The sequence below is a fragment of the Scyliorhinus canicula genome, chromosome 11 (assembly GCF_902713615.1).
Source record: "Scyliorhinus canicula chromosome 11, sScyCan1.1, whole genome shotgun sequence".
Classification (NCBI taxonomy): domain Eukaryota; kingdom Metazoa; phylum Chordata; class Chondrichthyes; order Carcharhiniformes; family Scyliorhinidae; genus Scyliorhinus; species Scyliorhinus canicula.
In genome coordinates, this window is record NC_052156.1 from 141,518,576 (window position 1) to 141,541,203 (window position 22,628).

Below are 22,628 nucleotides of genomic sequence, written 5' to 3' on the forward strand. Positions count from 1 at the left end.
CTGAAACTTGCCTCAAGCACTGACCATTCACATGTATGTCTTATTACCCTCTCAATCTTCTTCTCAAGATGGCTGGATGTGTCTCCCTTTATATCGGAGTCACAGGTCACATGACATTAGTCTAGAGACTGCATGGTGTGTCTGTACCGCCACCTGCTGGTTTGAGGTCACAAACTATGAATAGTCCATAGGCATATCACCACATCCCCCTTCCTCACAAAACATTGAGATAATTATTTTTTTACAGGTAACATTAAACATTCAATTTTATACATTCATTACATGGAGCTGGTAACGTGAGCAAGTTTTACTAGCGTTCATTTACATGCTGTGCCTGACCAGTGCCCATTTCCTTTGTACAGATCTCATTCTTTCGAGTTGTTGCCCACCTCGTCAGAGAATGGTTGACTTGCCGGCGTCTTGCTTCTCTCGCACTTCGCCCTGTGCCTTTGAATGGCTTGTGTCCACGACTGCCATATTTGTGTCACCAGTCACTTTCTCTTCCGTTTTCTTGCATGCTGTTGCTTGCTACTTGCAACTGTTTTCGTTGCTGGTTGGCTGGTGGGATGAAGTAGTTCTTCCCAGTCTTCTCTTTTTTTTAACAATTTTTCGGACACAGTGATGTATGTTGGTGCGTCTCTTGGTTTCAAGTTTTTTCTTTGTAGCAGCCTCTGGCATAGTGCTGGTTGTCGTTGCGTGTTGAGTTATATGCAGAGGTTTAGCCATCGCATCATCTCTGGGTGGTGTGACCATGCCCACTTCTGCACCTCATTGACATGCTGGATCACCTTGGTTTCTAGTGCCAGCATGTAGGATGGAATGGGAGTTGTCGGTTTCACCTCTTCTTGGCGTGCTGGAGTATCGGTGACTTGTTCTTCGTCACTGCCGATGATTATGCTTTCTGACTGAGCTGATCCAGGCATTGGATCTTCCTGATCAAACTCACGAATGTGCGAGTGGTCTGTAGAGCTGCATAATGAGATAGTCATTAGGCCGTCCTCAGTGTCAGTGTCAGAGTTGCCTACTATTGCAATCTCCAAGTCGCTGTAATCAGCACCTTCATCTATGTCTTCCCATTCGTCATCGGTGTCATCGACTGCTTGGGAGAGCCGTTTCAAGGACTTGTAACGCGTCTCCACATACCTCCGAGGCCAGTTTTTCCAAGTTTGGAACAACTTGCGTCTCTGGTTCAATCAATAGCTGATCTTCGGTTGTATCAGCAGCTTTAATTTCTACATGTGCCATCTCCAAACTGCTGCACTCTACAGAGTCCACTGCAGTCTGGAAGTTCCCCATGACCACCTTGTCATTGCTTGCAGACCAAGGGAGCAGTGCTATTGGAACCTCATCTGTGCTGTTGGAAAAGAGATGTACAATCAGCTCATAGTGTTCGTCATCTGTCTCCCCTTCCATGTCATCACTTTCTGCATCATCGTCGATAACTTCAAGCAGATGTTCAAAGTAATTGGCCTCGGAGTGAGCATCATCATAGGTCTTTTCACCTGAAAAATATAACTTTGCATATGGAATTATTTGTTTTCAAAATATAGTGCCAAGTTCAAAATCAGCCTTCTGTTTGACCGCCACAGCTTGGCTTAAGATTCCACCCCGTGGAACTTCAGTGGGATTGGAGAAATTGATATGGTCTTGTTGCTGTTCTTGGGAGTGCTCCAACCCCTGTAATTTGTTTTTGTTCAAAATGTTCGTATTCTAACATTTGTGCCCTCCCTCCAGCTGGCTCACTGTCCGTGTGGAGTTTGCACATTCTCTCCTTGTTTGCATGGGTTTCACCCCCACAACTCAAAGGTGTGCAGGTTAGGTGGATTGGCCAAGCTAAATTGCCCCTTAATTGGAAAAAATGAATTGGTTACTCTATAATTTAAAAAAAATGATTGTGCAGCCTGTGCAGCCGATGATTTGTGGTTCAGCAAAGAAGATTTCAGCGGCCAAGTGTCCAACTTTAGTGATCACCTCATTTGTGAAATACTGATTAAGCCTGAATGGAAACTCCAGAATGAAGCTCCACGGCTTTCCATTCTCTGTCCATTTGACACTCACGTCTTGCAGATGCTTTAGTATGGGTTCATCATGCCATTGAACCTGTGCACGTACTTCAAGATTGTTAACCAGAATTGCGGAATGCTCACCGGCAGTTCCATCCCTTTGTCTGGCTTGTCGTCCTCCACTAGGATTAATTCTAAAGCCAAATACACCGTGCACACCGTAATGCCTTGTAGTGATTCACCGTGCTCAGGTGATCAACTATCTTATAGGATATTTTGCCGTTCTACTAGATTCAAGGATTTACATGATTTTACCCCAAGTACTGAGTCCAGATCCATATCTACAATGTGAAAGAGTATTGTGTGCTTCATGCCTGCCATTGAGAGCACTAGTTCGCAAACATCAAAGGTCTCCAGAGAGTTCTTGTTCCGAAGTCTATCAGCCCTGGCCAATTAGCAAAGTCCCGTTGCACGGGGTTGGCTGTCGCCTTAGGGTCAAAGTCGCAGTGAATGAAAGCATCATTCAGCAATACATTCGATTTGAGTATGGACGTATAGATTTTCGGAGTGTTATTATCTTCAGTTTTTGTTCCGAGGTTGTTTTCACTTTCGTTTCTCAGAGTCTTCTGGTTTCTCGCCGCAATAAGATAGATGAAAACCCATTCTTCCGAATTTATCTCATCTAACCACTCGTGCATGGTCCATGGTGGAACATGCAAAACATTGTTCTGCAAAGTGCCCAACACTACCGAACCTGGAACAAACTTTTCCATTGGCCAGACATTGCCGTAGGGTGTGTCGAGTGCCACATTTTTGGCAAAAGATGGCAGCGGCGGCTTCTGTTGGCCGCTTAAAATGGCTGCCCGCACTGAGACCAGTCGATTATTTCTTCATGACATGCATCACGGCACTATTGACGCAGGCTTCTTCTTCCAAGTTGGGCCAAAATGTTTGAGTGGGGTGGAGAGAGCGGGATAGGGTATTGGGGTGGGAGAGTGGGGGCTGGGGCATGGGGTGGTGGGGTGGGTACACCCATACAGCCGATGTCACTCTGCAGAATCAGGGGTGGTCAGTGGGGTGTGCAGCAAGATGGCTGCATTGCAGCCGTGGTAACAGCCTCCCCGAACAGGCGCAGGAATGTGGCGACTAGGGGATTTTCACAGTAACTTCATTGAAGTCTACCCGTCATGGGCCCCCGACCAGCGACTCCCCCAGGCCTGCGCCGCGCGGCCGCCTTGCCACGTTTGCGGCCAGAATCAGCACTCGCGGCAGCACTGCCTGGCCCGCAATGCGACCTGCAGCAGCTGCGGGCGAAAAGGACACTATGCCAGAGTGTGTCTGGCGAAGAAAGCCCCAGCCTCTAACCCTCCCATGGCTCAAAGCACTCGTTCCGCCCCAGCGGAGCACTGAGAGCTTCGTACACCCAGATCTGGTAAGACGCTGTTCGCTTCCTGTTTTCTCTGCGCGGCACACTATCTCCCTCGCTTCGGGCTCCCAGTCTGTCCAGATCCAAGGGCGCACCGCCGCGACGCTCACAATCCAAGGCGCTAGCTATGCCAAATTCCAGCTCTACGTCCTGCCCGAACTCTGCGCCCCGCTCTTATTAGGCCTTGATTTCCAGTGTGATCGCAAGAGTCTGACCCTCCGTTTCGGTGGGCTCCTACCCCCACTCACTATCTGCAGCCTAGTCACGTTGCGAATCTCTCTTTGCCAACCTCACCCCGGACTGTAAACCCGTAGCCACTCGCAGCAGGCGGTACAGCCTGCAGGATAGGGTGTTCATCCGATCGGAGGTCCGAAGGCTCCTCAGTGAGGGGATCATAGAGGCCAGCAACAGCCCCTGGAGAGCTCAGGTGGTGGTTGTCAAGACCAGGGGGAAATTCCACATGGTCGTAGACTATAGTCAGACCATTAATAGGTTTACGCACCTCGAAGCGTACCCCCTGCCCAGGATTGCAGACATGGTTAACCAGATCGCCCAGTATCGGATTTTTTCCACGGTGGATCTGAAGTCTGCATACCACCAGCTCCCAATCCGCCCGGAGGACCGCCACTACATGGCATTCGAGGCCAATGGCCGCCTCTTCCATTTCCTCCGGGTTCCCTTTGGCGTCACAAATGGGGTTTCGGTGTTCCAACGAGCAATGGACCGAATGGTGGACCAGTACGGGCTGCGGGCCACGTTCCCGTACTTGGATAACGTTACCATCTGCGGCTATGACCAGCAGGATTACGACGCCTACCTCTACCATTTTCTCCAGACGGCTCAGAAACTAAATTTAACATATAACAAGGAGAAATGCATTTTCCGCACGACCAGACTAGCCATCCTCGGCTTTGTCGTGGAAAACGGAGTCCTGGGCCCCGACCCAGAACTCCCTCTCCCTCATTGTCCCAAGGCCCACAAACGGTGCTTGGGATTCTTTTCCTACTACGCCCAGTGGGTCCCTCAATATGCGGATAAAGCCCACCCACTCTTTAAGGCCACACTATTTCCCCTGTCAGCTGAGGCGCGCCAGGTCTTCAACTGCATCAAGGACATCGCCAAAGCGGCCATGTGGGCGGTGGATGAATCCACCCCCTTTCAGGTTGAGAGCGACGCCTCAGAGGTAGCTCTTGCAGCCACATTAAATCAGGCAGGGAGACCAGTCGCATTCTTCTCCCGAACCCTCTCTGCTTCGGAACTCCGACACTCGGCAGTCGAAAAGGAAGCACAAGCCATTTTGGAGGCTATTCGTCACTGGAGGCACTACCTCGCAGGTAGGAGGTTCACCCTCATCACCGACCAAAGATTGGTTGCCTTCATGTTTGACAACTCACAAAGGGGCAAAATAAAAAATGATAAAATTCTGTGGTGGAGGATCGAACTCTCCACCTATAGCTATGATATTAAGCATCGACCGGGGAAGCTCAACGAGCCCCCAGATGCCCTATCCCGCGGGACGTGCGCCGGTGCACAGAGCGACCGCCTAAAAGTCATCCACAACGACCTCTGCCACCCGGGGGTCACCCGGCTCGCCCATTACATCAAAGCCCGAAATCTGCCTTTCTCCACTGAGGAGGTAAAAGCTGTCACCAGAGACTGCCCGATCTGTGCGGAGTGCAAACCGCACTTCTATAGACCAGACGGGGCCCACTTGGCCAAGGCTTCTAGGCCCTTTGAACGCCTCGCGATCAATTTCAAAGGGCCACTCCCCTCAACTAACAGGAACGTTTACTTCCTAAATGTTATAGACGGGTTCTCCCGCTTCCCCTTTGCTATCCCGTGCCCCGATATGACCTCCCACACAGTCATTAGGGCCCTGCATAGTATCTTCACCCTGTTTGGTTTCCCCAGCTACGTACACAGCGACCGGGGTTCGTCCTTCATGAGTGACGAGCTGCGTCAGTACCTGCTCGACAAGGGCATCGCCTCGAGCAGGACTACCAGCTACAACCCCAGGGGGAACAGGCAGGTGGAGTGGGAGAAAGCGACGGTTGGGAAGACCGTCCTACTGACCCTCCGGTCCAGGAATCTCCCAGTCTCCATTGGCAGGAAGTCCTCCCAGACGTGCTCCACGCTATTAGGTCCCTCTTATGTACCGCGACCAACCAGACCCCTCACGAGCGGCTCTTTAGTTTTTCCAGGGGCAATACCGCGGGGGTCTCTCTCCCGGCATGGCTGAAGACACCGGGCCCTGTACTCCTCAGGAAGCACGTCAGGGCGCACAAAACTGACCCCCTTGTAGAGAAGGTGCGCCTGCTTCACTCAAACCCCCAGTACGCCTTCGTAGAGTTCCCTGACGGCCGTCAGGACACCGTATCCCACCGGGACATAGCACCTGCAGGATCCAGCAACCCCACTATCACTGCAGAGGTACCCCTCACTCTACACCCCACCCAGCAGCCCCCTCGCGCTCCTGAGCCCATTAGCTCACTACAATTGTTTTGCGCACCCACACCGGCTAGCTCCCAGCGCCCCCAGTCCCCTGTCGAACCAGACGGGTATGGAGCTCGGACGCAATCGCCCCCGGAGTCTGCCACCGTACCCCAACCCACAACACCCATCCAGCCACCACAAGAAGCTGCAACCCCGGTGCTCCGCAGATTGCAGCGGACGACTCGACCACCGGACAGACTCAATTTGTGAACCACCACCCCCACCGGACTTGATTTTTTTGTAGGCGGTGAATGTGGTGAATGTAATTCACGCTGTAATATATATACCATATTATTGTAAGCGCAGTTGCGTTGCCCGACCACTAGGGGGAGTAGCACTGAGAATGCATAGGAGTTTGTACAGGGCTCCACCCTTGGCTCCGCCCATGGCTCCTCCCCCTGGACTGCTGTATAAAGATCGATGCCCAGAGCCAGCCGACCAGTTCATCCAGGGTTCATCGTGTTACAGGCTGGCTCTGTTGTAAGTAGATTAAAACCACTGTTCATATCTTAAAGCATGTGTCTCGTGAATTGATGGTCTCATCAGATATGCAAACGGCATTTACTGTACTTGTGGAGTGGAATGCATTGACGCTGCTGTCAAGGCACTGGGGAATTGCAATTTGGCATAAACCCGGCGCCGCCACGATTTTGGAGTCACAGCCAATTCTCTGTCCAATCGCGTTTCGTGATTCTGCCATTGGCCGATGGAGAATCCCACTCCCCAGCTCTCACGCACAAAAAGCAAAGGAATTATGCCAAAGCTTAAGTCAATGATTCAAGGAAAGAAGAGCCCTTGAAATCGCATCCAGGTTATACGTTTGGTTTTTCAGCACTTGTCTGAGAAACAATTGATGGTTCTTGCGCTATTCAGGCAGATTCTGAGGAACAATTACAGTCAGGCATTTCAGAACACAGTGTGATTTCAGAGTAACTTCTGTTCACTTCTTTGCCGAAGCAGATGATCCTTGTTTTCCCCCCATGGGAGTAAAAGCAACCTACCAGCTTTTAAACATAGTTTTCAAGACCTGGTTTATTTCAAAGCCATAAACCACCATGCAACCCTTTTATGAACGTTTCAGCTGTGATAAGAGGTTTCCAGCTACTTTAAAGCTGCTTAATTATCTGTTCTTGTAAAATGCTGCCTTTTTCAGGAACAGCAGCAACCCTTTCAGTGACAGTGGGCTGGACTCTCCGCTCCCTGACGCCGAAATCACGTCTGGCGACGACAATATCAGGGGCGGTCATCTGCATATGAGCGGCCACAGAACCGGAAATGCTCACAGAACAAAAGAACAAAGAACAAAGAAAAGTACAGCACAGGAACAGGCCCTTCGGCCCTCCAAGCCCGTGGCAACCATGCTGCCCGACTAAACTACAATCTTCCACACTTCCTGGGTCCGTATCCCTCTATTCCCATCCTATTCATGTTTAAATGTCACTATCGTCCCTGCTTCCACCACCTCCTCCGGCAGCGAGTTCCAGGCACCCACTACCCTCTGTGTAAAAAAACTTGCCTCGTACGTCTACTCTAAACCTTGCCCCTCGCACCTTAAACCTATGCCCCCTAGTAATTGACCCCTCTACCCTGGGGAAAGCCTCTGACTATCCACTCTGTCTATGCCCCTCATAATTTTGTAGACCTCTATCAGGTCGCCCCTCAACCTCTGTCATTCCAGTGAGAACAAACCGAGTTTATTAAACTGCTCCTCATAGCTAATGTCCTCCATCCCAGGCAACATCCTGGTAAATCTCTTCTGCACCGTCTCTAAAGCCTCCACATCCTTCTGGTAGTGTGGCGACCAGAATTGAACACTCCAAGTGTGGCCTAACTAAGGTTCTATACAGTGTAACATGAGTTGCTAATTCTTATACTCAATGCCCTGGCCAATGAAGGCAAGCATGCCGCATGCCTTTTTGACTACCATTCTCCACCTGTGTTGCCCCTTTCAGTGACCTGTGGACCTGTACACTTAGATCTCTCTGACTGTCAATACTCTTGAGGGTTCTACCATTCACTGTACATTCCCTACCTGCATTAGACCTTCCAAAATGCATTACCTCACATTTGTCCGGATTAAACTCCATCTGCCATCTCTCCGCCCAAGTGCCTAAACGATCTAAATCCTGCTGTATCCTCTGACGGTCCTCATCGCTATCCACAATTCCACCTGCCTTTGTGTCGTCTGCAAACTTACTAATCAGACCAGTTACATTTTCCTCCAAATCATTTATATATACTACGAACAGCAAAGGTCCCAGCACTGATCCCTGCAGAACACCACTAGTCACAGTTCTCCAATTAGAAAAGCACCCTTCCATTGCTACTCTCTGCCTTCTATGACCTAGCCAGTTCTGTATCCACCTTGCCAGCTCACCCCTGATCCCGTGTGACTTCACCTTTTGTACCATTCTACCATGAGGTACCTTGTCAAAGGCCTTACTGAAGTCCATATAGACAACATTCACTGTCCTACCTGCATCAATCATCTTTGCGACTTCTTCGAAACACTCTATCAAGTTTTTAAAAATAAATTTAGAGTATCCAATTAATTTTCCAATTAAGGGGCAATTTAGCATGGCCAATCCGCCTAGCCTGCACATTTTTGGGTTGTGGGGGCGAAACCCACACAAACACGGGGAGACTGTGCAAACTCCACACGGACAATGACCCAGAGCCGGGATCGAACCTGGGACCTCAGCGCCATGAGGCTGCAAGGCTAACCCACTGTGCCACCATGCTGCCAAACTCTATCTAGTTAGTGAAACACGACCTCCCCTTCACAAAACCATGCTGCCTCTCACTAATACGTCCATTTGCTTCCAAATGGGAGTAGATCCTGTCTCGAAGAATTCTCTCCAGTAATTTCCCTACCACTCACGTATGGCTCAACTGCCTGTAGTTCCCTGGATTATCTTTGCTACCCTTCTTAAACAAAGGAACAACATTGGCTATTCTCCAGTCCTCCGGGACATAGCCTGAAGACGGTGAGGATCCAAAGATTTTTGTCAAGGCCTCAGCAATTTCCTCTCTAGCCTCCTTCAATATTCTGGGATAGATCCCATCAGGTTCTGGGACTTATCTACCTTAATATTTTTCAAGACGCCCAACACCTTGTCTTTTTGTATCCCAATGTGACCCAGGCTATCTACTCACCCTTCTCCAGACTCAACATCCACCAATTCCTTCTCTTTGGTGAATATTGATTCAAAGTATTCATTTAGTACCTTGCCCATTTCCTCTGGCTCCACACATAGATTCCCTTGCCTATCCTTCAGTGGGCCAACCCTTTCACTGGCTACCCTCTTGCTTTTTATGTATGTGTTAAAAGCCTTGGGATTTTCCTTAACCCTATTTGCCAATGACTTTTCGTGACCTCTTTTATTCCTCCTGACTCCTTGCTTAAGTTCCTTCCTACTTTCCTTATATTCCACACAGGCTTTGTCTATTCCCAGCCTTCTAGCCCTGACAAATGCCTCCTTTTTCTTTTTGATGTGGCCTACAATATCTCTCGTTATCCAAAGTTCCTGAAATTTTCCGTATTTATCCTTCTTCCTCACAGGAACATGCCGTTCCTGAATTCCTTTCAACTGACACTTGGAAAGCCTCCCACATATCAGATGTTGATTTACCCTCAAACATCCACCCCCAATCTAGGTTCTTCAGTTCCCGCCTAATATTGTTATAATTAGCCTTACCCCAATTTAGCACATTCACCCTTGGACCACTCTTATCCCTGTCCACCAGCACTTTAAAACTTACTGAATTGTGGTCACTGTTCCCGAAATGCTCCCCTACTGAAACTTCTACCACCTGGCTGGGCTCATTCCCCAATACCAGGTCCAGTCCAGCCCCTTCCCTAGTTGGACTGTCTACATATTGTTTTAAGAAGCCCTCCTGGATGCTCCTTACAAACTCTGCCCCATCTAAGCCCCTAGCACTAAGTGAGTCCCAGTCAATATTGGGGAAGTTGAAGTCTCCCATCACAACAACCCTGTTGTTTTTACTCTTTTCCAAAATCTGTCTACCTATCTGCTCCTCTATCTCCTGCTGGCTGTTGGGAGGCCTGTAGTAAACCCCCAACATTGTGACTGCACCCTTCTTATTCCTGATCTCTACCCATATAGCCTCACTGCCCTCTGAGGTGTCCTCCCGCAGTACAGCTATTCTCCCTAACCAGTAACGCAACTCCGCCACCCCTTTTACATCCCCCTCTAAGCCACCTGAAACATCTAAATCCTGGAACGTTTAGCTGCCAATCCTGTCCTTCCCTCAACCAGGTCTCTGTAATGGCAACAACATCATAGTTCCAAGTACTGATCCAAGCTCTAAGTTTGTCTGCCTTACCCGTTATACTTCTTGCATTAAAACATATGCACTTCAGGCCACCAGACCCGCTGTGTTCAGCAACATCTCCCTGACTGCTCTGCCTCAGAGCTATACTGGCCCTATTCCCTAGTTCTCCCTCAATGCTTTCACCTTCTGACCTATTGCTCCGGTGCCCACCCCCCTGCCAAACTAGGGCCATATCAGCAGTTAGAGCTGCAAGGCATACACTGCCTCCCTGCTAGCCCCCAGTTTAACCGGCGTAAACACCACCATTTTCACGCCGGCGTGGGGACCTAGTCTCCCAAATGGGAATCCAGCCCAGTGTATTTTGAAAAAACATAGGGCTGGAATCTCCGCTGTCGGTGTTCTCTGTTGCGATGGCAACCTTGGGGTTTCTTGACGGCGTGGGGCTGCCCACAATGGGAAACCCCATTGGCCAGCTGGCAAGATGGAGAATCCCAGGGGCATGCCGCACTAGAAATCTGGTGTGGAGGGACAGAGAATCCCGCCCAGAAATTCTTCCAAAATGTTATTACTCCTCAAAGATAGTTCTTAAAGATGAACCATTTTCCGTGATTAAAACATTCATGACAATGCTTAAATGATGTTGACCCTTCAGGTAGATGCAAAATATCCTATGGCACAATTTTGAAGCAGACCAGGGACTTCATTATTTATCCCTTACCCAACATCATAGAACAGATTATCTGGCCACTATCACATTGTTTGTGAGAGTTTGCCGTGCATAAACTGGCTGACATATTTCCTGCAATGCAACAGTGACTACAATTCAGAAGTAATTAATTGGCTGTAAAGTGCTTTAGGACATTCTGTGTTCATGAAAAGCACTATATAAAATACAAGGCTTTCTTTCTTAATGAAAAGAAAATATAGCACACAAACTGCTCCATACAAGTGCAAGGTGAAGGTAGGCCCAAAGCATTCTAGCGCTGATTTTGTGTCAATATTTAAAGCAGCGAAGATTAATGATTTCTTCATTTTAGACTATACTCCTAGATGGCCCACAAAACTTTGCTGAAGCCTGCATTCTATCGATAACTCCCTTTATTAACATAACAAAAAGGACTGCTGACATAAAACACTTGCGTCCCAGTTCAGGGACCTACGAAGATGCTGGCCCAGGTCGGAACTGTGGGTTTAAACTCCAAGTATTTCCCCCCCCTTAGTACTCTCGCAACGAGGAGGTCTCTTTCACCTCTTCACGATCGGCCTGAGATCTGTTAAGGCTGAATGGGATCTGGAGATTTGAATCGAATTAGTGATCTTTGCTTCCAGAGGGACAGCTGAAGAGTTACCGGTGAGGGTTCCTTCTCGGTAGTCTGCCACAGTTGGAGCACCTGCAGCGGGGTTCTCCGGTCCATCAGTCGCATTTTCTGGCATGGCACGCCCCTGTTGGCAGCGTTTTTCCCATTATGGGCACACCACGCTATTGAGAAACCTGCGGGCCTGAGTGCGCAGCCGGTGGACCGGAGGATCCCGCCGATGGAGAATTCCTCTGCTGATCCCTGTTTCCATCTCGGAAACCAAGTGCTCACTTTCAGGGGAGATGGACACAAGGTTTTTTGCGGCTAGTAGACCAGCACTGGCAGCACTGGCTGGCAGTGAGGCCTGTATGGGGACAGACTCCCTATTGTAAGGTGATCCAGGTGTTTCGTTATCCTGGACCTTCACTTTGTAGGATAGGGCTTCTGCTTCCTCAAATATGACTCTGGGAACCCAACTGGTGCCATCTCTGAGGTTCCTGACATAGACTAGGCTGCCTGTCTGGAATATTCTTTCGGACCTAACAGAATCATAATTTCATTCCTGATTTGTTTATTGGGACTCCATCCTCTCCGCCAGTTTGGGAATAGTAAGCTTAATCTTGTGTTAAGTCACATTAAAAGTTCTGTCAGTGCGACTTCTGTTGCAGTATGCGGTGTGGTCCTATAAGCGAATAAAAACCGTGCTAACTTGGTCTCCATGGATTCTGCCCGATTGTATTTTCATGCCAATTTTAAAGGTCTGCACAGCCATTCTGCCAGTCCATTGGAGGACAGGTGATACAGTGCTGTTCTAATATTCTTGATGCTATTTGATTTCATGAAGGCCTGGAACTCTCCACTGGTAAAGGCTATGCCATTGTGGGAAACTAGGGCTTCCAGTCTGCCATGCATGCAAAACTTCTGGATGAAATCTACAGCCACACCACACCCGAACCAGGACGCGATGTAGCCAGTAAATCTCACAAGAGACCTCTCGAGGGATTGACCCGGCTAACTACGCATCATAGATCTAATGGGATCCATATCTGGATAATCTGCATATTAAAGTGCTGCAGTAAGCAACACATCGATATGCACTCACCTGAGCTACCCAAGGAGCGGGATCTAACCTCCGTGCATGAGACCCCGAGTGAGTGCCGGTTAGTACTGGTCTCCACAAACGGCGACCAGGTGTACCGGCACTTGGAGGGTCTCCCGGGATGGGGTCTGCCCGGGGATTGGGGCTGCTGGGTGGCTGGGCTCTGGGAAAGGTGGTACCCTGGCACCCCCTGATGACACCTAAGCACTGCCAGTGTGCTAAGCTGGCAATGCCAAGGTGCCCAGGTGGCATTTTGCCCGTGTCGGGTATCAGACCCAGGGTTGCCCTGCCCTTATTAGGTGTCGTGTGGGGTGCTCAATGACACCCATATAGGTGAGTTGGGAAAGTCCGTGGGTCGGGTTGTGTGGGGTGGGGGGTCTCAAGATCAAATGGCGTCCCGATCCCTTCCTACACTGGCAAGTAGAGCTAAGTGCAGCCTCAGTGGGTTCCCTGCTGACGTCCGAATGAAACAGAGTCCTGTTGGATAACAGGGTCATTCTCGGTGCTGCGAGTACTGGGAAACACCCGGCGAAGCGCACTCAACACAGGATTGTTTGATTCCTGTTAAATTGAGCCCTCTGTCAAAGTTTCTCAATCATAGCGTGGGAGGTCATGGAGCCCATGAGGTGTACATCCAACCATTTGGAGTGTGCATCCACAAAGATCAGCAACTTGGAATCCAGCAAAGGCCTGGCAAAGTCTATGTACACTCGTACCCACAGCCTTCCGGGCCACTACCATGGGTGAAGGGAGGATGAAGGAGGGAGTTTCTGGTTGGTGCCGTTAATGGTGGGAATGTTCGAGGACACAATGACCAGGGGTGTCTTGCCGCAAAAGATCCTCCAGTTGTTGCTTAAAGAAGGACAAGGATCAGGTGTAGTGTGGGTTGTACAGGCCCATATCTCTTTTGAATGTGGATGCCAAGATTTGGCAAAAATGCTGGCGTTAAGGTTGTAGGGGTGCATTCCGAAGATGATTGGGGAGGACCAGAAGGGCATTGTAAACGGAAGACAGTTGTCTTTGAATGTGAGGAGGCTGTTGAATGCTTTCTCCAGCAGAGGGAAGGGAGATTGAGGTGGTGTTGGCATTGAAGACATTTGATTAGGTGGAGTTATTTGATGGCGGTGTTGGGGAAATTTGAGAATGGGCCGACGTTTGTGGCATGGGTCCAGCTTGTATAAGGAGCGGATGGCGAGTGTGCACACGAATAATATGAATTCAGAGTGCTTTGTATTGCACCTGGGTATGAGGCAGGGATGCCCCATGTCCCCCTCTTCTGTTTGCACACGGCTGTAGAGCCCTCGCCATTGCGATGAGGAGCTTGGGGCTGTGGAATGGGATAGTGAGGAGAATGGTGTGTGGAACATCATGTGTCCTTATCTGCTGATGACATGTTGTATATTTTGGAGCTGAGCTCTTCAGTGGGGAGCATAATGATGTTGTTTCAGAGATTTGAGGGGAAAATTTGAATTAAGGGAAAAATTAGTACTTTATGGGGCGGAATTCTCTGGCCCCCGCAGGGTCGGAGAATCGCCCGGGGCCGGCATAAATCCCGCCCCTGCCATGGCCGGAATTCTCCGCCACCCGGGAATTGGCAGGGGCAGGAATCACACCGCACCGATCGGCATGCCCCCCGCAGCGATTCTCCAGCCCGCGATGGGCCGAAGTCCCGCCGCTGACAGGCCAATCCCGCCGACGTGGTTTCAACCGCCTCTGGTGGCGGCGGGATTGGTGGCGCGAGCGGGCCCCCGGGGTCCTGGGGGGGCGCAGGGCGATCGGACCCCGGAGGGTGCCCCCAAGGTGGCCTGGCCCGCGATCGGGGCCCACCGATCGGCGGGCGGACCAGTGCCGTGGGGCACTCTTTTTCTTCCACCGCCACCACGGCCTCCACCATGGCGGAGGCGGAAGAGAACCCCCCTACCGTGCATGTGCCGGTGGTGACGTCAGCGGCCGCTGACGCACCGGCGCATGCGCGAACCGGCGAAGGCCTTTTGGCCAGCCCCGACGCTGGGTGGCGGGTGTCAAAGGCCGTTGGCGTCGGTTTTGGCGCCAGTCAGCGTGGCGCCAACCCCTCCGGCGCGGGCCTAGCCCCTAAAGGTGCGGAGAATTCCGCAACTTTGGGGAGGCCCGACGCCGGAGTGGTTGCCGCCACTCCGCTACGCCGGGACCCCCCGCCCCGCCGGGTAGAGGAGAATCCCGGCCCTGGTCTCCTCTACGGGAGTGGGAGCGGAGATGGGGGGGGCTGCCATTTCGTCTGGCAGCATCTCACTTTAGATATTTCAGGATGCAGGTGGCCTGGGATTAGGCAGGTCGATGGAAGTTCAACTTCACTAGCTTGGTGGGGAGCGTGAAGGCTGACTTGCTGAGGTGGGACAATCTTCCTCTGTTGTTGGCAGGCTGGGTACAGACAGTAAAGATGAATATTTTGCTGTGATTCTTGTTTCTGTTTCAGTGCCTGCCTGTCTTTTGCCCAAGGTTTTTTTTTAGAAGGAGGAAGGTGGCTATGATTAGGAAGATGATATTGCAGAGGTGACGGCAAGGGGGGGGGGAACTAGGCCTCTCAAATTTGAAGTATTACTACAAATGGGTGGCAAATGCAGATAAGATTCAGGGATGGGATAGGGAGGTCGGGGCTTTGTGGGTGAGGATGGAGGTGGGCTCTTGTAGGGGATCAAGGCTACGGGCGCTGGCAACGGCACCGCTCTCGATGATTCCAGGGAAGTATTTGGTGATCCAGTGGTGGTGGCCATGCTGAAGATTTGGAGGCAGTTTAGGCAGCATTTTAGGTTGGGAGCTGGGTTGGGGGGGGAATGCCAATTAGGGGGAATCATGGGTTCAAGCTGGGGAGGATGGATGCACAGGTTCTGGGAATGGGAAGAGAGGGGGATCAAGGAAATGAAGGATTTGTTTCTGGGAGGGTGATTTGCTAGTTAGGAGGAGCTGAGAGAGACGTTTGGGCTGGCGTGGAGCGAAAGTGTCAGGTATATGGGGTTGCGGGACTTTGCGAGGAAGGTCTTTCCGACTCTCTGATAGCGCCACCCTCGTTGTTGTTGGAGCTATATATTGCCCTAGCTCATATCCTGCGGTACCCCACTAGTCACTGCCTACCAATCGGAAAAAGACCCATTTATTCCAATGTTTTACTTCCTGTCTGTTAACCAGCTTTCTATCTATCTCAAGACGCTACCCGTAATCCCATGCGATATGGACATTAACATGCATAACACCACTTTTTGTTATTTCCATCAATCTGGACCCTGAAAATGTTGGGATATTTCTAATTTTACTTATTTCCATATTTCTCCGTCCTCTAATCTCATAACAACAGGAAAATACTGTGGCTGGGAAAAGCAGAATTAAGAGTTTCATATTCTTGGGGCATTGGGACAGGTTGTGGGAGGGATCAGGGTACCATACAAAATGCATGAAGATGAAAGTTCTTGCTGAGAGGTTAGCTGGTACAGGTTTTAAACCAACTTGGCAGTGGTGGGGTGGAATCAAAAAGGAGCAGAGATAAGTTTTAAATCATTTTATGCTGACCTGAGAGGACAGACAGGGCTTTGATTTAACTAATGCAGCCACTATCTCTGCAGTCAACTCATTTAAACTCTAGGATGTAGGCCATCAATTCCTGGAGACTTCTTAGCTTTTAGTCCCATTATCTTAGTGTTTAATAAGTAATAACCATACTGATGGTTTTGCCAGGTTCGTAATAGACATAGACATAGAATTAACAGTGCAGAAGGAGACTAGTCGGCCCATCAAGTCTGCACCGGCCCTTGGAAACAGCATCCTACCCAAGCCCACACCTCCACCCTATCCCTGTAACCCAGTAACTCCACCTAACCTTTCTTGGATACTAAGGGCAATTTAGCGTGGCCAATCCACCTGACTTGCACATCTTTGCACTGTGGAAGGAAACCGGGGCATGGGAGGAAACCCACGCAGACACAGGGAGAACGTACAGACTCCGCACAGACAGTGACCCAAGCCAGGAATCGAACCTGGGACCCTGGAGCTGTGACACAACTGTGCTAACCACTGTGCTACCGTGCTGCCCCCGAAATGCTGTGCGCCATGAAATTATGACAATGTACTTTGATACAACATTACAATGTAGTCTGTTAACTAATTCTGCTTCCATCCATGCATTACGCATAGCTGTTCTGGTAACAATAGATCACTTTCAGCCTCAGAGGAGATCTGCTCTTTTCTGCATCTCCTTGAAAAGCGCTTCTCGGTAGATATCTTCAAATAATATAGATCTCACTGTTCTCTCCTGAATGATTTTTGAAGTACACCATGCAGATCCCCTTTAAATGACAGCAGCTTTTAAGAGCACCAACTGAGTTGGATATCCAGCCTTGTTACCAACAAGATTGATTCCTCATCTGTCTAAACCTGCAATGAGAACTCGAAGGATATGTATTAATTAACTAATTATGCAAGATCAGCAACCGTGGAAAAATGCAAACGGTACTGTCATAGTTGAGAATGTGTTGGCACTGGAAAGTCTAACCTATATAAACTCTCACGTATTAATAGGTACCCAAGTTTCTTGCTCTTTAGCACACACTACACGTAAAAGACAATGATAAAAAAATTATTTTATGGATATAAAGACAGAATTTATTAAGTTATTGATGAGACATAAATGATGTTTTAAAATATTATTTTACCTTATACAGTCTGAAAAATTTAACACAACGACATTTTTCAGTGTCGAAAGAGATTTCAAGCTATAATCTGTAATCCTCGGGCAGTCGGATACATAGATGTGATTCAAGTTTGGGCAAGTTTTGCTGAATATTTTGAAAGATGCATCACTGATATGTTGATTATCTATAGTGGCAGAACAGCAGAGTTAAATTCCAAGGTACACCTTTTCTGATACCGAAACAAACAATTGGTATGACATTTTAATGCATGCAAGTAATTGCAAAATTTCTCAAACCTTCAATCTTAATCTTGCTAATCCTCTTTCCATGGACAAGAGCTTTAAAAGCAGCATCAGATATGTGAGGAGAGGCAAGAAACGAAATTGTAGTAAGGTTGTAATAGTAAGAAACCATGGCCTTTAAGAAAACATAATAACAGTTATTCAGCACTATTGTTTTGGGTTTCTAAATGGAAAAGAGGAAAATACTTTATCTGAACAGGTGGCGTAAAAAATGCAGATTTGGAAGATTTTACTTCTAAATAATTTTTCTAGGTATTACCCCTTTTTCTCAAATGTTACTTTCTTAAATTGTGATTCTATTGCTCAGATGATCTTCATTCATTAGAAAAACAAAGCAATCTAGCCCACCCCCATGGAGATGAATAGCTCTGCTTTGACTATGTGAGCACAGTAAGAAGTCTTACAACACCAGGTTAAAGTCCAACAGGGTTGTTTAGAAACACTAGCTTTCGGAGCACAGCTCCTTCCTCAGGGTAATCTTTTTTTTTTGTTCTTGTTTGTTGAGTTGTCAGTACGCTCTTTGCAGTAGTCCGTTCTGTTCAGTATGACGGTGGCCCCTCCTTTGTTTGCTGGTTTGATGATGATGTTGCGGTTGGTCTTGAGAGCGCGGATGGCGTTGCGTTGTGCTTGGGTGATGTTCGGGGCTGTCTTGTGAATGCGACTGATGAATCTGGCATTGACCCGACTCCTGACGGTTGAGCATACATGTCAAGTCTAGGGCAGCGGCGTACCAGATGGACTGTGTGGAATTTGCACGTTCTCCGCGTGTCTGCACAGGTTTCCTCAGGGTGCTCCGGTTTCCTCCCACAGTCCACAGACAAGCTGGTTAGATGGATGGCCATGCCAAACTGCCCCTTAGTGCTCTTTCGAAGGGTTGGTGCAGACCTGATGGACCAAATGGCCTCCTTCTGCACTATAAGGTTTCTATGATTCTATGAATGCCCAAAAAACTTCTGCAAAAAGTAATTCTTAAATACAGAAATCACCATTCTGCCTTATTAAACTAATAAGTTCCGCTGTTCTCAGCTATCTGGCAGCAACAGCTGTACCTCATAACTCTCAGTCTAATATACCCTGAGCGCATTGAGAGAATGAAAGACAAAGACTTGGAGCTATAGCTCCACTCGGTCTAATAATTTATGATTTTAGTCACAAGGACAGGAAATGAATTGATTTTTGGGATAAAAAAGCAACAGAATTATTTTCCACTCTAATTTGCCGAAGAAATTATTTAAACTTGCAACAAAACAATGGCACTTTCAGAAAATAGTGACTTATTGCTGAATTAAAGAACCCATACAAAGCTGAAGCAAGACAGAACGGTTTAATTTTTGGCACACTTAATTTTTCCTTGACATAACATTTCCAGGATTCCTGCAGCTCAAAATCAATTCTAACCTAGTAACATACAATTATAATTTCTAAAACTGATCCTCAAGCAGTGCCTATTAGAAACCACAGAATAAGCCACAGTAAAGCACTTCTGGGAACTCAGAATGCTGATTAAAATTACAATGTTAAAGAAAAATAAAACAGAAATTGGGTAATTTTTCAGACATAGGGTGGAATTCTCCATTTGAGATTATTATTATTTTAAAATGCATTTTATTACAAACATGTATCAAAACAGGTTACAGCAAATAAACACCCCGGGAAACATACTTCCCAGCAATCAACGATACAGTCTGTACAACCTTTTCCCCCTTTTACACCCTCCCCCCCTCCCCCTCACGATGAACAGCACCTCAAACACGGTCACAAACATCCCCCACCGTTTCTCAAACTCCTCTGCCGAGCCCCTTAACTCATACTTTATTTCTCCAACTGCAGAAAGTTTTACAGGTCATCCAACCAAGCTGCGATCCCTGTGGCGATGTCGACAGCCATTCCAATAAAATTTGCCGCCGAAAATCAGAGAGGCGAAGGCCATGACATCGGCCTTCCTCCTCTCCATGAGCTCCAGTGTCTTTGAAACCCCAAAGATCGTCACCAAAGGGTCCGGATCCACCTCCTCCCCCACTATCCTGGCTAGGTCCGCAAACATTCCCGCCCAGAACCTTTCCAATTTTTCACAATCCCAAAACATTCACTGGCCACCGTCCACATCTCTCACACTCATCTGCTACCCACTGGAAAAACCCATTCATTCCTGCCTGAGACACCCTGTGTACCACCTTAAACTGTATCAGGCTCATCCTTGCACAAGAGGAGGTCCCGTTTACCCTGCACAGTGCTTCACTCCATACTCCCCAATTGATCTCCCCTCCCAACTCCCCTTTCCATTTCTCCTTGATCTTCACCAGCTGTTCACCTCCCTCCTCACCCAGCCACTTTTATATATCCCCAATTCTTCCCTCCCCTTCCACATCCGAAAGCAGCAGTCACTCCAACAGGGTGTATCCTGGCAACCTAGGGAACTCCCTCCAGACCTTTCACGCAAAGTCCCTAACCTTCAGATACCTGAACTCACTCCCCTTCGGCAGCTCTACCCTCTACCTTAGCTCCTCCAGACTGGCAAACCCTTCGTCCAAATACAGATCCCTCACCTTGACCAACCCCACTTCCCTCCACCTCTTGTATACACTATCCACCTACATTCCTTCCATCCTAAAATGCCTCCTCAACTGATTCCAAATCTTCACCGTGGACTGTACCACCGGACTCCCTGAATATCAACTCGGCTCCATTGGCACCATTGCCGGACCATAAACCTTAAACTGGATCCCTTTTAAGATTCCTCCTCCATCCTAACCCACTCTACCTGAGACATTGGGGCAGCACGATAGCATGGTGGCTAGCATAAATGCTTCACAGCTCCAGGGTCCCAGGTTCGATTCCCGGCTGGGTCACTGTCTGTGCGGAGTCTGCATGTCCTCCCCGTGTGTGCGTGGGTTTCCTCCGGGTGCTCCGGCTTCCTCCCACAGTCCAAAGATGTGCGGGTTAGGTGGATTGGTCATGCTAAATTGCCCATAGTGTCCTTAAAAAGTAAGGTTTGGGGGGGGGGGGGGGTTGTTGGGTTATGAGTATAGGGTGGATACGTGGGTTTGAGTAGGGTGATCATTGCTCGGCACAACATCGAGGGCCGAAGGGCCTGTTCTGTGCTGTACTGTTCGATGTTCTACGTACCCCTTCTCCTTCCTACCATTGCCGCACCCTGTCCACATTCGCCGCCCAGTAATAATGAAGCAGGTTCGGTAAGGGTAGCCACCACTGCTGCCTCTGCCTCTGTAGCAGAGTCCTCCCAACCCTCGGCACCTTCCCCACCCATACAAAGTCTGAAATAATCATGTCCAATTTCCGAAAAAAAGCCTTTGGTATATCGGGAGAGCCTGAAAAATAAACAAGAACCTCGGCAGAATATTAATTTTTACCACTTGGACCCTCCCCGTCAAAGTCAACTGCAGTGTATCCCACCTCCTAAGATCCCCCTGGCCTCCTCCACCAGCTTCGTTAAGCTCCACTTATGGAGCCCCATCCATTCCCTCGCTACCTCAATCTGCAAATACCTTAATCTTTCCCTCACCACCATAAATGGCATCCCCCCTTAATTAGCCCGCTGTCTCAGTTCATTTGCTGGGATAACCTCACTCTGCTCTACATTCAGTTTGTACCCCGAGAACCATCCAAAGCTCCCCAGCAGGCCCATGATCCTTCCCATACTCTCCAACGGATCTGAAACATACAGCAATGGGTCATCAGCAGAGCGAGATACTCAGTGCTCTTCCTCTCCTCTCATAATCCCTGCCACTCCATCGACCCCCTGAGACCTATCGCTAACGGCTCTATGGCCAGTGCAAACAACACCGACAGCGGGCACTCCTGGCTCGTACCCGTGTAAGTCAAAGCTTTGTAAACTCATATTATTCGTTCTTACACTCGCCCTTGGTACCACATATAGCCACCACACCCATGCCACAAATCGCGGCCTAAACCTAAACCTTCCCAAAATCTCAATCAAGCACTGGCACTTCACCCGATCAAATACCTTCTCTGCGTCCATGGACACCACCACCTCCAGTACCAGAGCACCCGACGGATTCATCACGATATTCAACAACCTTCTTATATTACTCGTGTGATGCCTGCCCTTCATGAAGCTTGTTTGATCTTCTGCAACCACCCTCAGGACACAATCCTCCATCCTCCTCGCCAATAACATAGCCAATACTGTCACATCCGTGTTCAACAGTGATGTGGGCCTATACAACCCACATTCCACCGAGTCCTTCCCCTTTTTTGGGATTAGCGTAATTACTGCTTGCATTATCATGTCCGGCAGCTCCCCCTTCTCCAGCACTTAATTAAACGACCCCAAAAGATGTGGTGCCACGTCCCCGGCAAATTCCTTATAAAATTCCGCCGGGTTCCCATCTGGCCCAGAGGCCTTCCCCGACTTCATACCCCTGATATTATCCTGGACCTCCTTCAGCCCCAAGGGCTCCTCCAACGCCTGCCTGTTTGATTCCTCCATCTGGGTAAACTCCAGCTCATCCAGAAATCGCCCCATGTCCCCTTCCTCTCCACTCGGGTCTGCCTTGTGCAGTCCCTGGTAGTACTCCCTAAACGCCTCATTTATCTTCCCCAGCTTTGACCACATTCCCAGATCCAGTCCGTATCTTCAATATTTCCCTGGATGTGGCCTGCCTCTGCAGCTAGTGCGCCAGCATGCAGCTTGCCTTCTCCCCACACTCATATTGCACATGAATCTCCAGTCAGTGGGGTGCATGGATAACTATCCCCGCATACTTTGCCCCAACCAAAATCTCCATGCTCACGACAAAATAATCAATCCTCGAATACACCTTATAGACGTGCAAAAAGAAGGAATACTCCCTTCCCCCTGGTTTGTGAAAGAGCCATGGATCCACCATACCCATCCTCTCCATGAACCCCACCAGCTCCCTTGCCATTCATACTCTATCCATCAACCTGGGTTCGACCTATCCACCCTTGGCTCTCGGACACAATTAAAATCTCCTCCCATGATCAACTGGTGCGTGGCCAAATCCGGGATTGCTGCCAGCAACCCCCCTCATAAAACCCACATCGTCCC

General features: G+C 49.0%; 1 protein-coding gene across 3 annotated transcripts in view; it reads right to left on the bottom strand.

The window, feature by feature from the left end:
• The window catches only part of fbxl13 (F-box and leucine-rich repeat protein 13), a 399,689-nt gene that overhangs the window by 81,856 nt on the left and 295,205 nt on the right, over window positions 1-22,628 (bottom strand). For all 3 annotated transcript variants that reach the window (XM_038811555.1, XM_038811556.1, XM_038811557.1), the window contains exons 15-16: window positions 17,570-17,690; window positions 17,295-17,457 (exon numbers count right to left, since the gene is read on the bottom strand). In XM_038811555.1, coding sequence (XP_038667483.1) covers window positions 17,295-17,457; window positions 17,570-17,690 — 284 coding nt within the window. The remainder of the gene's footprint in view (window positions 1-17,294; window positions 17,458-17,569; window positions 17,691-22,628) is intronic.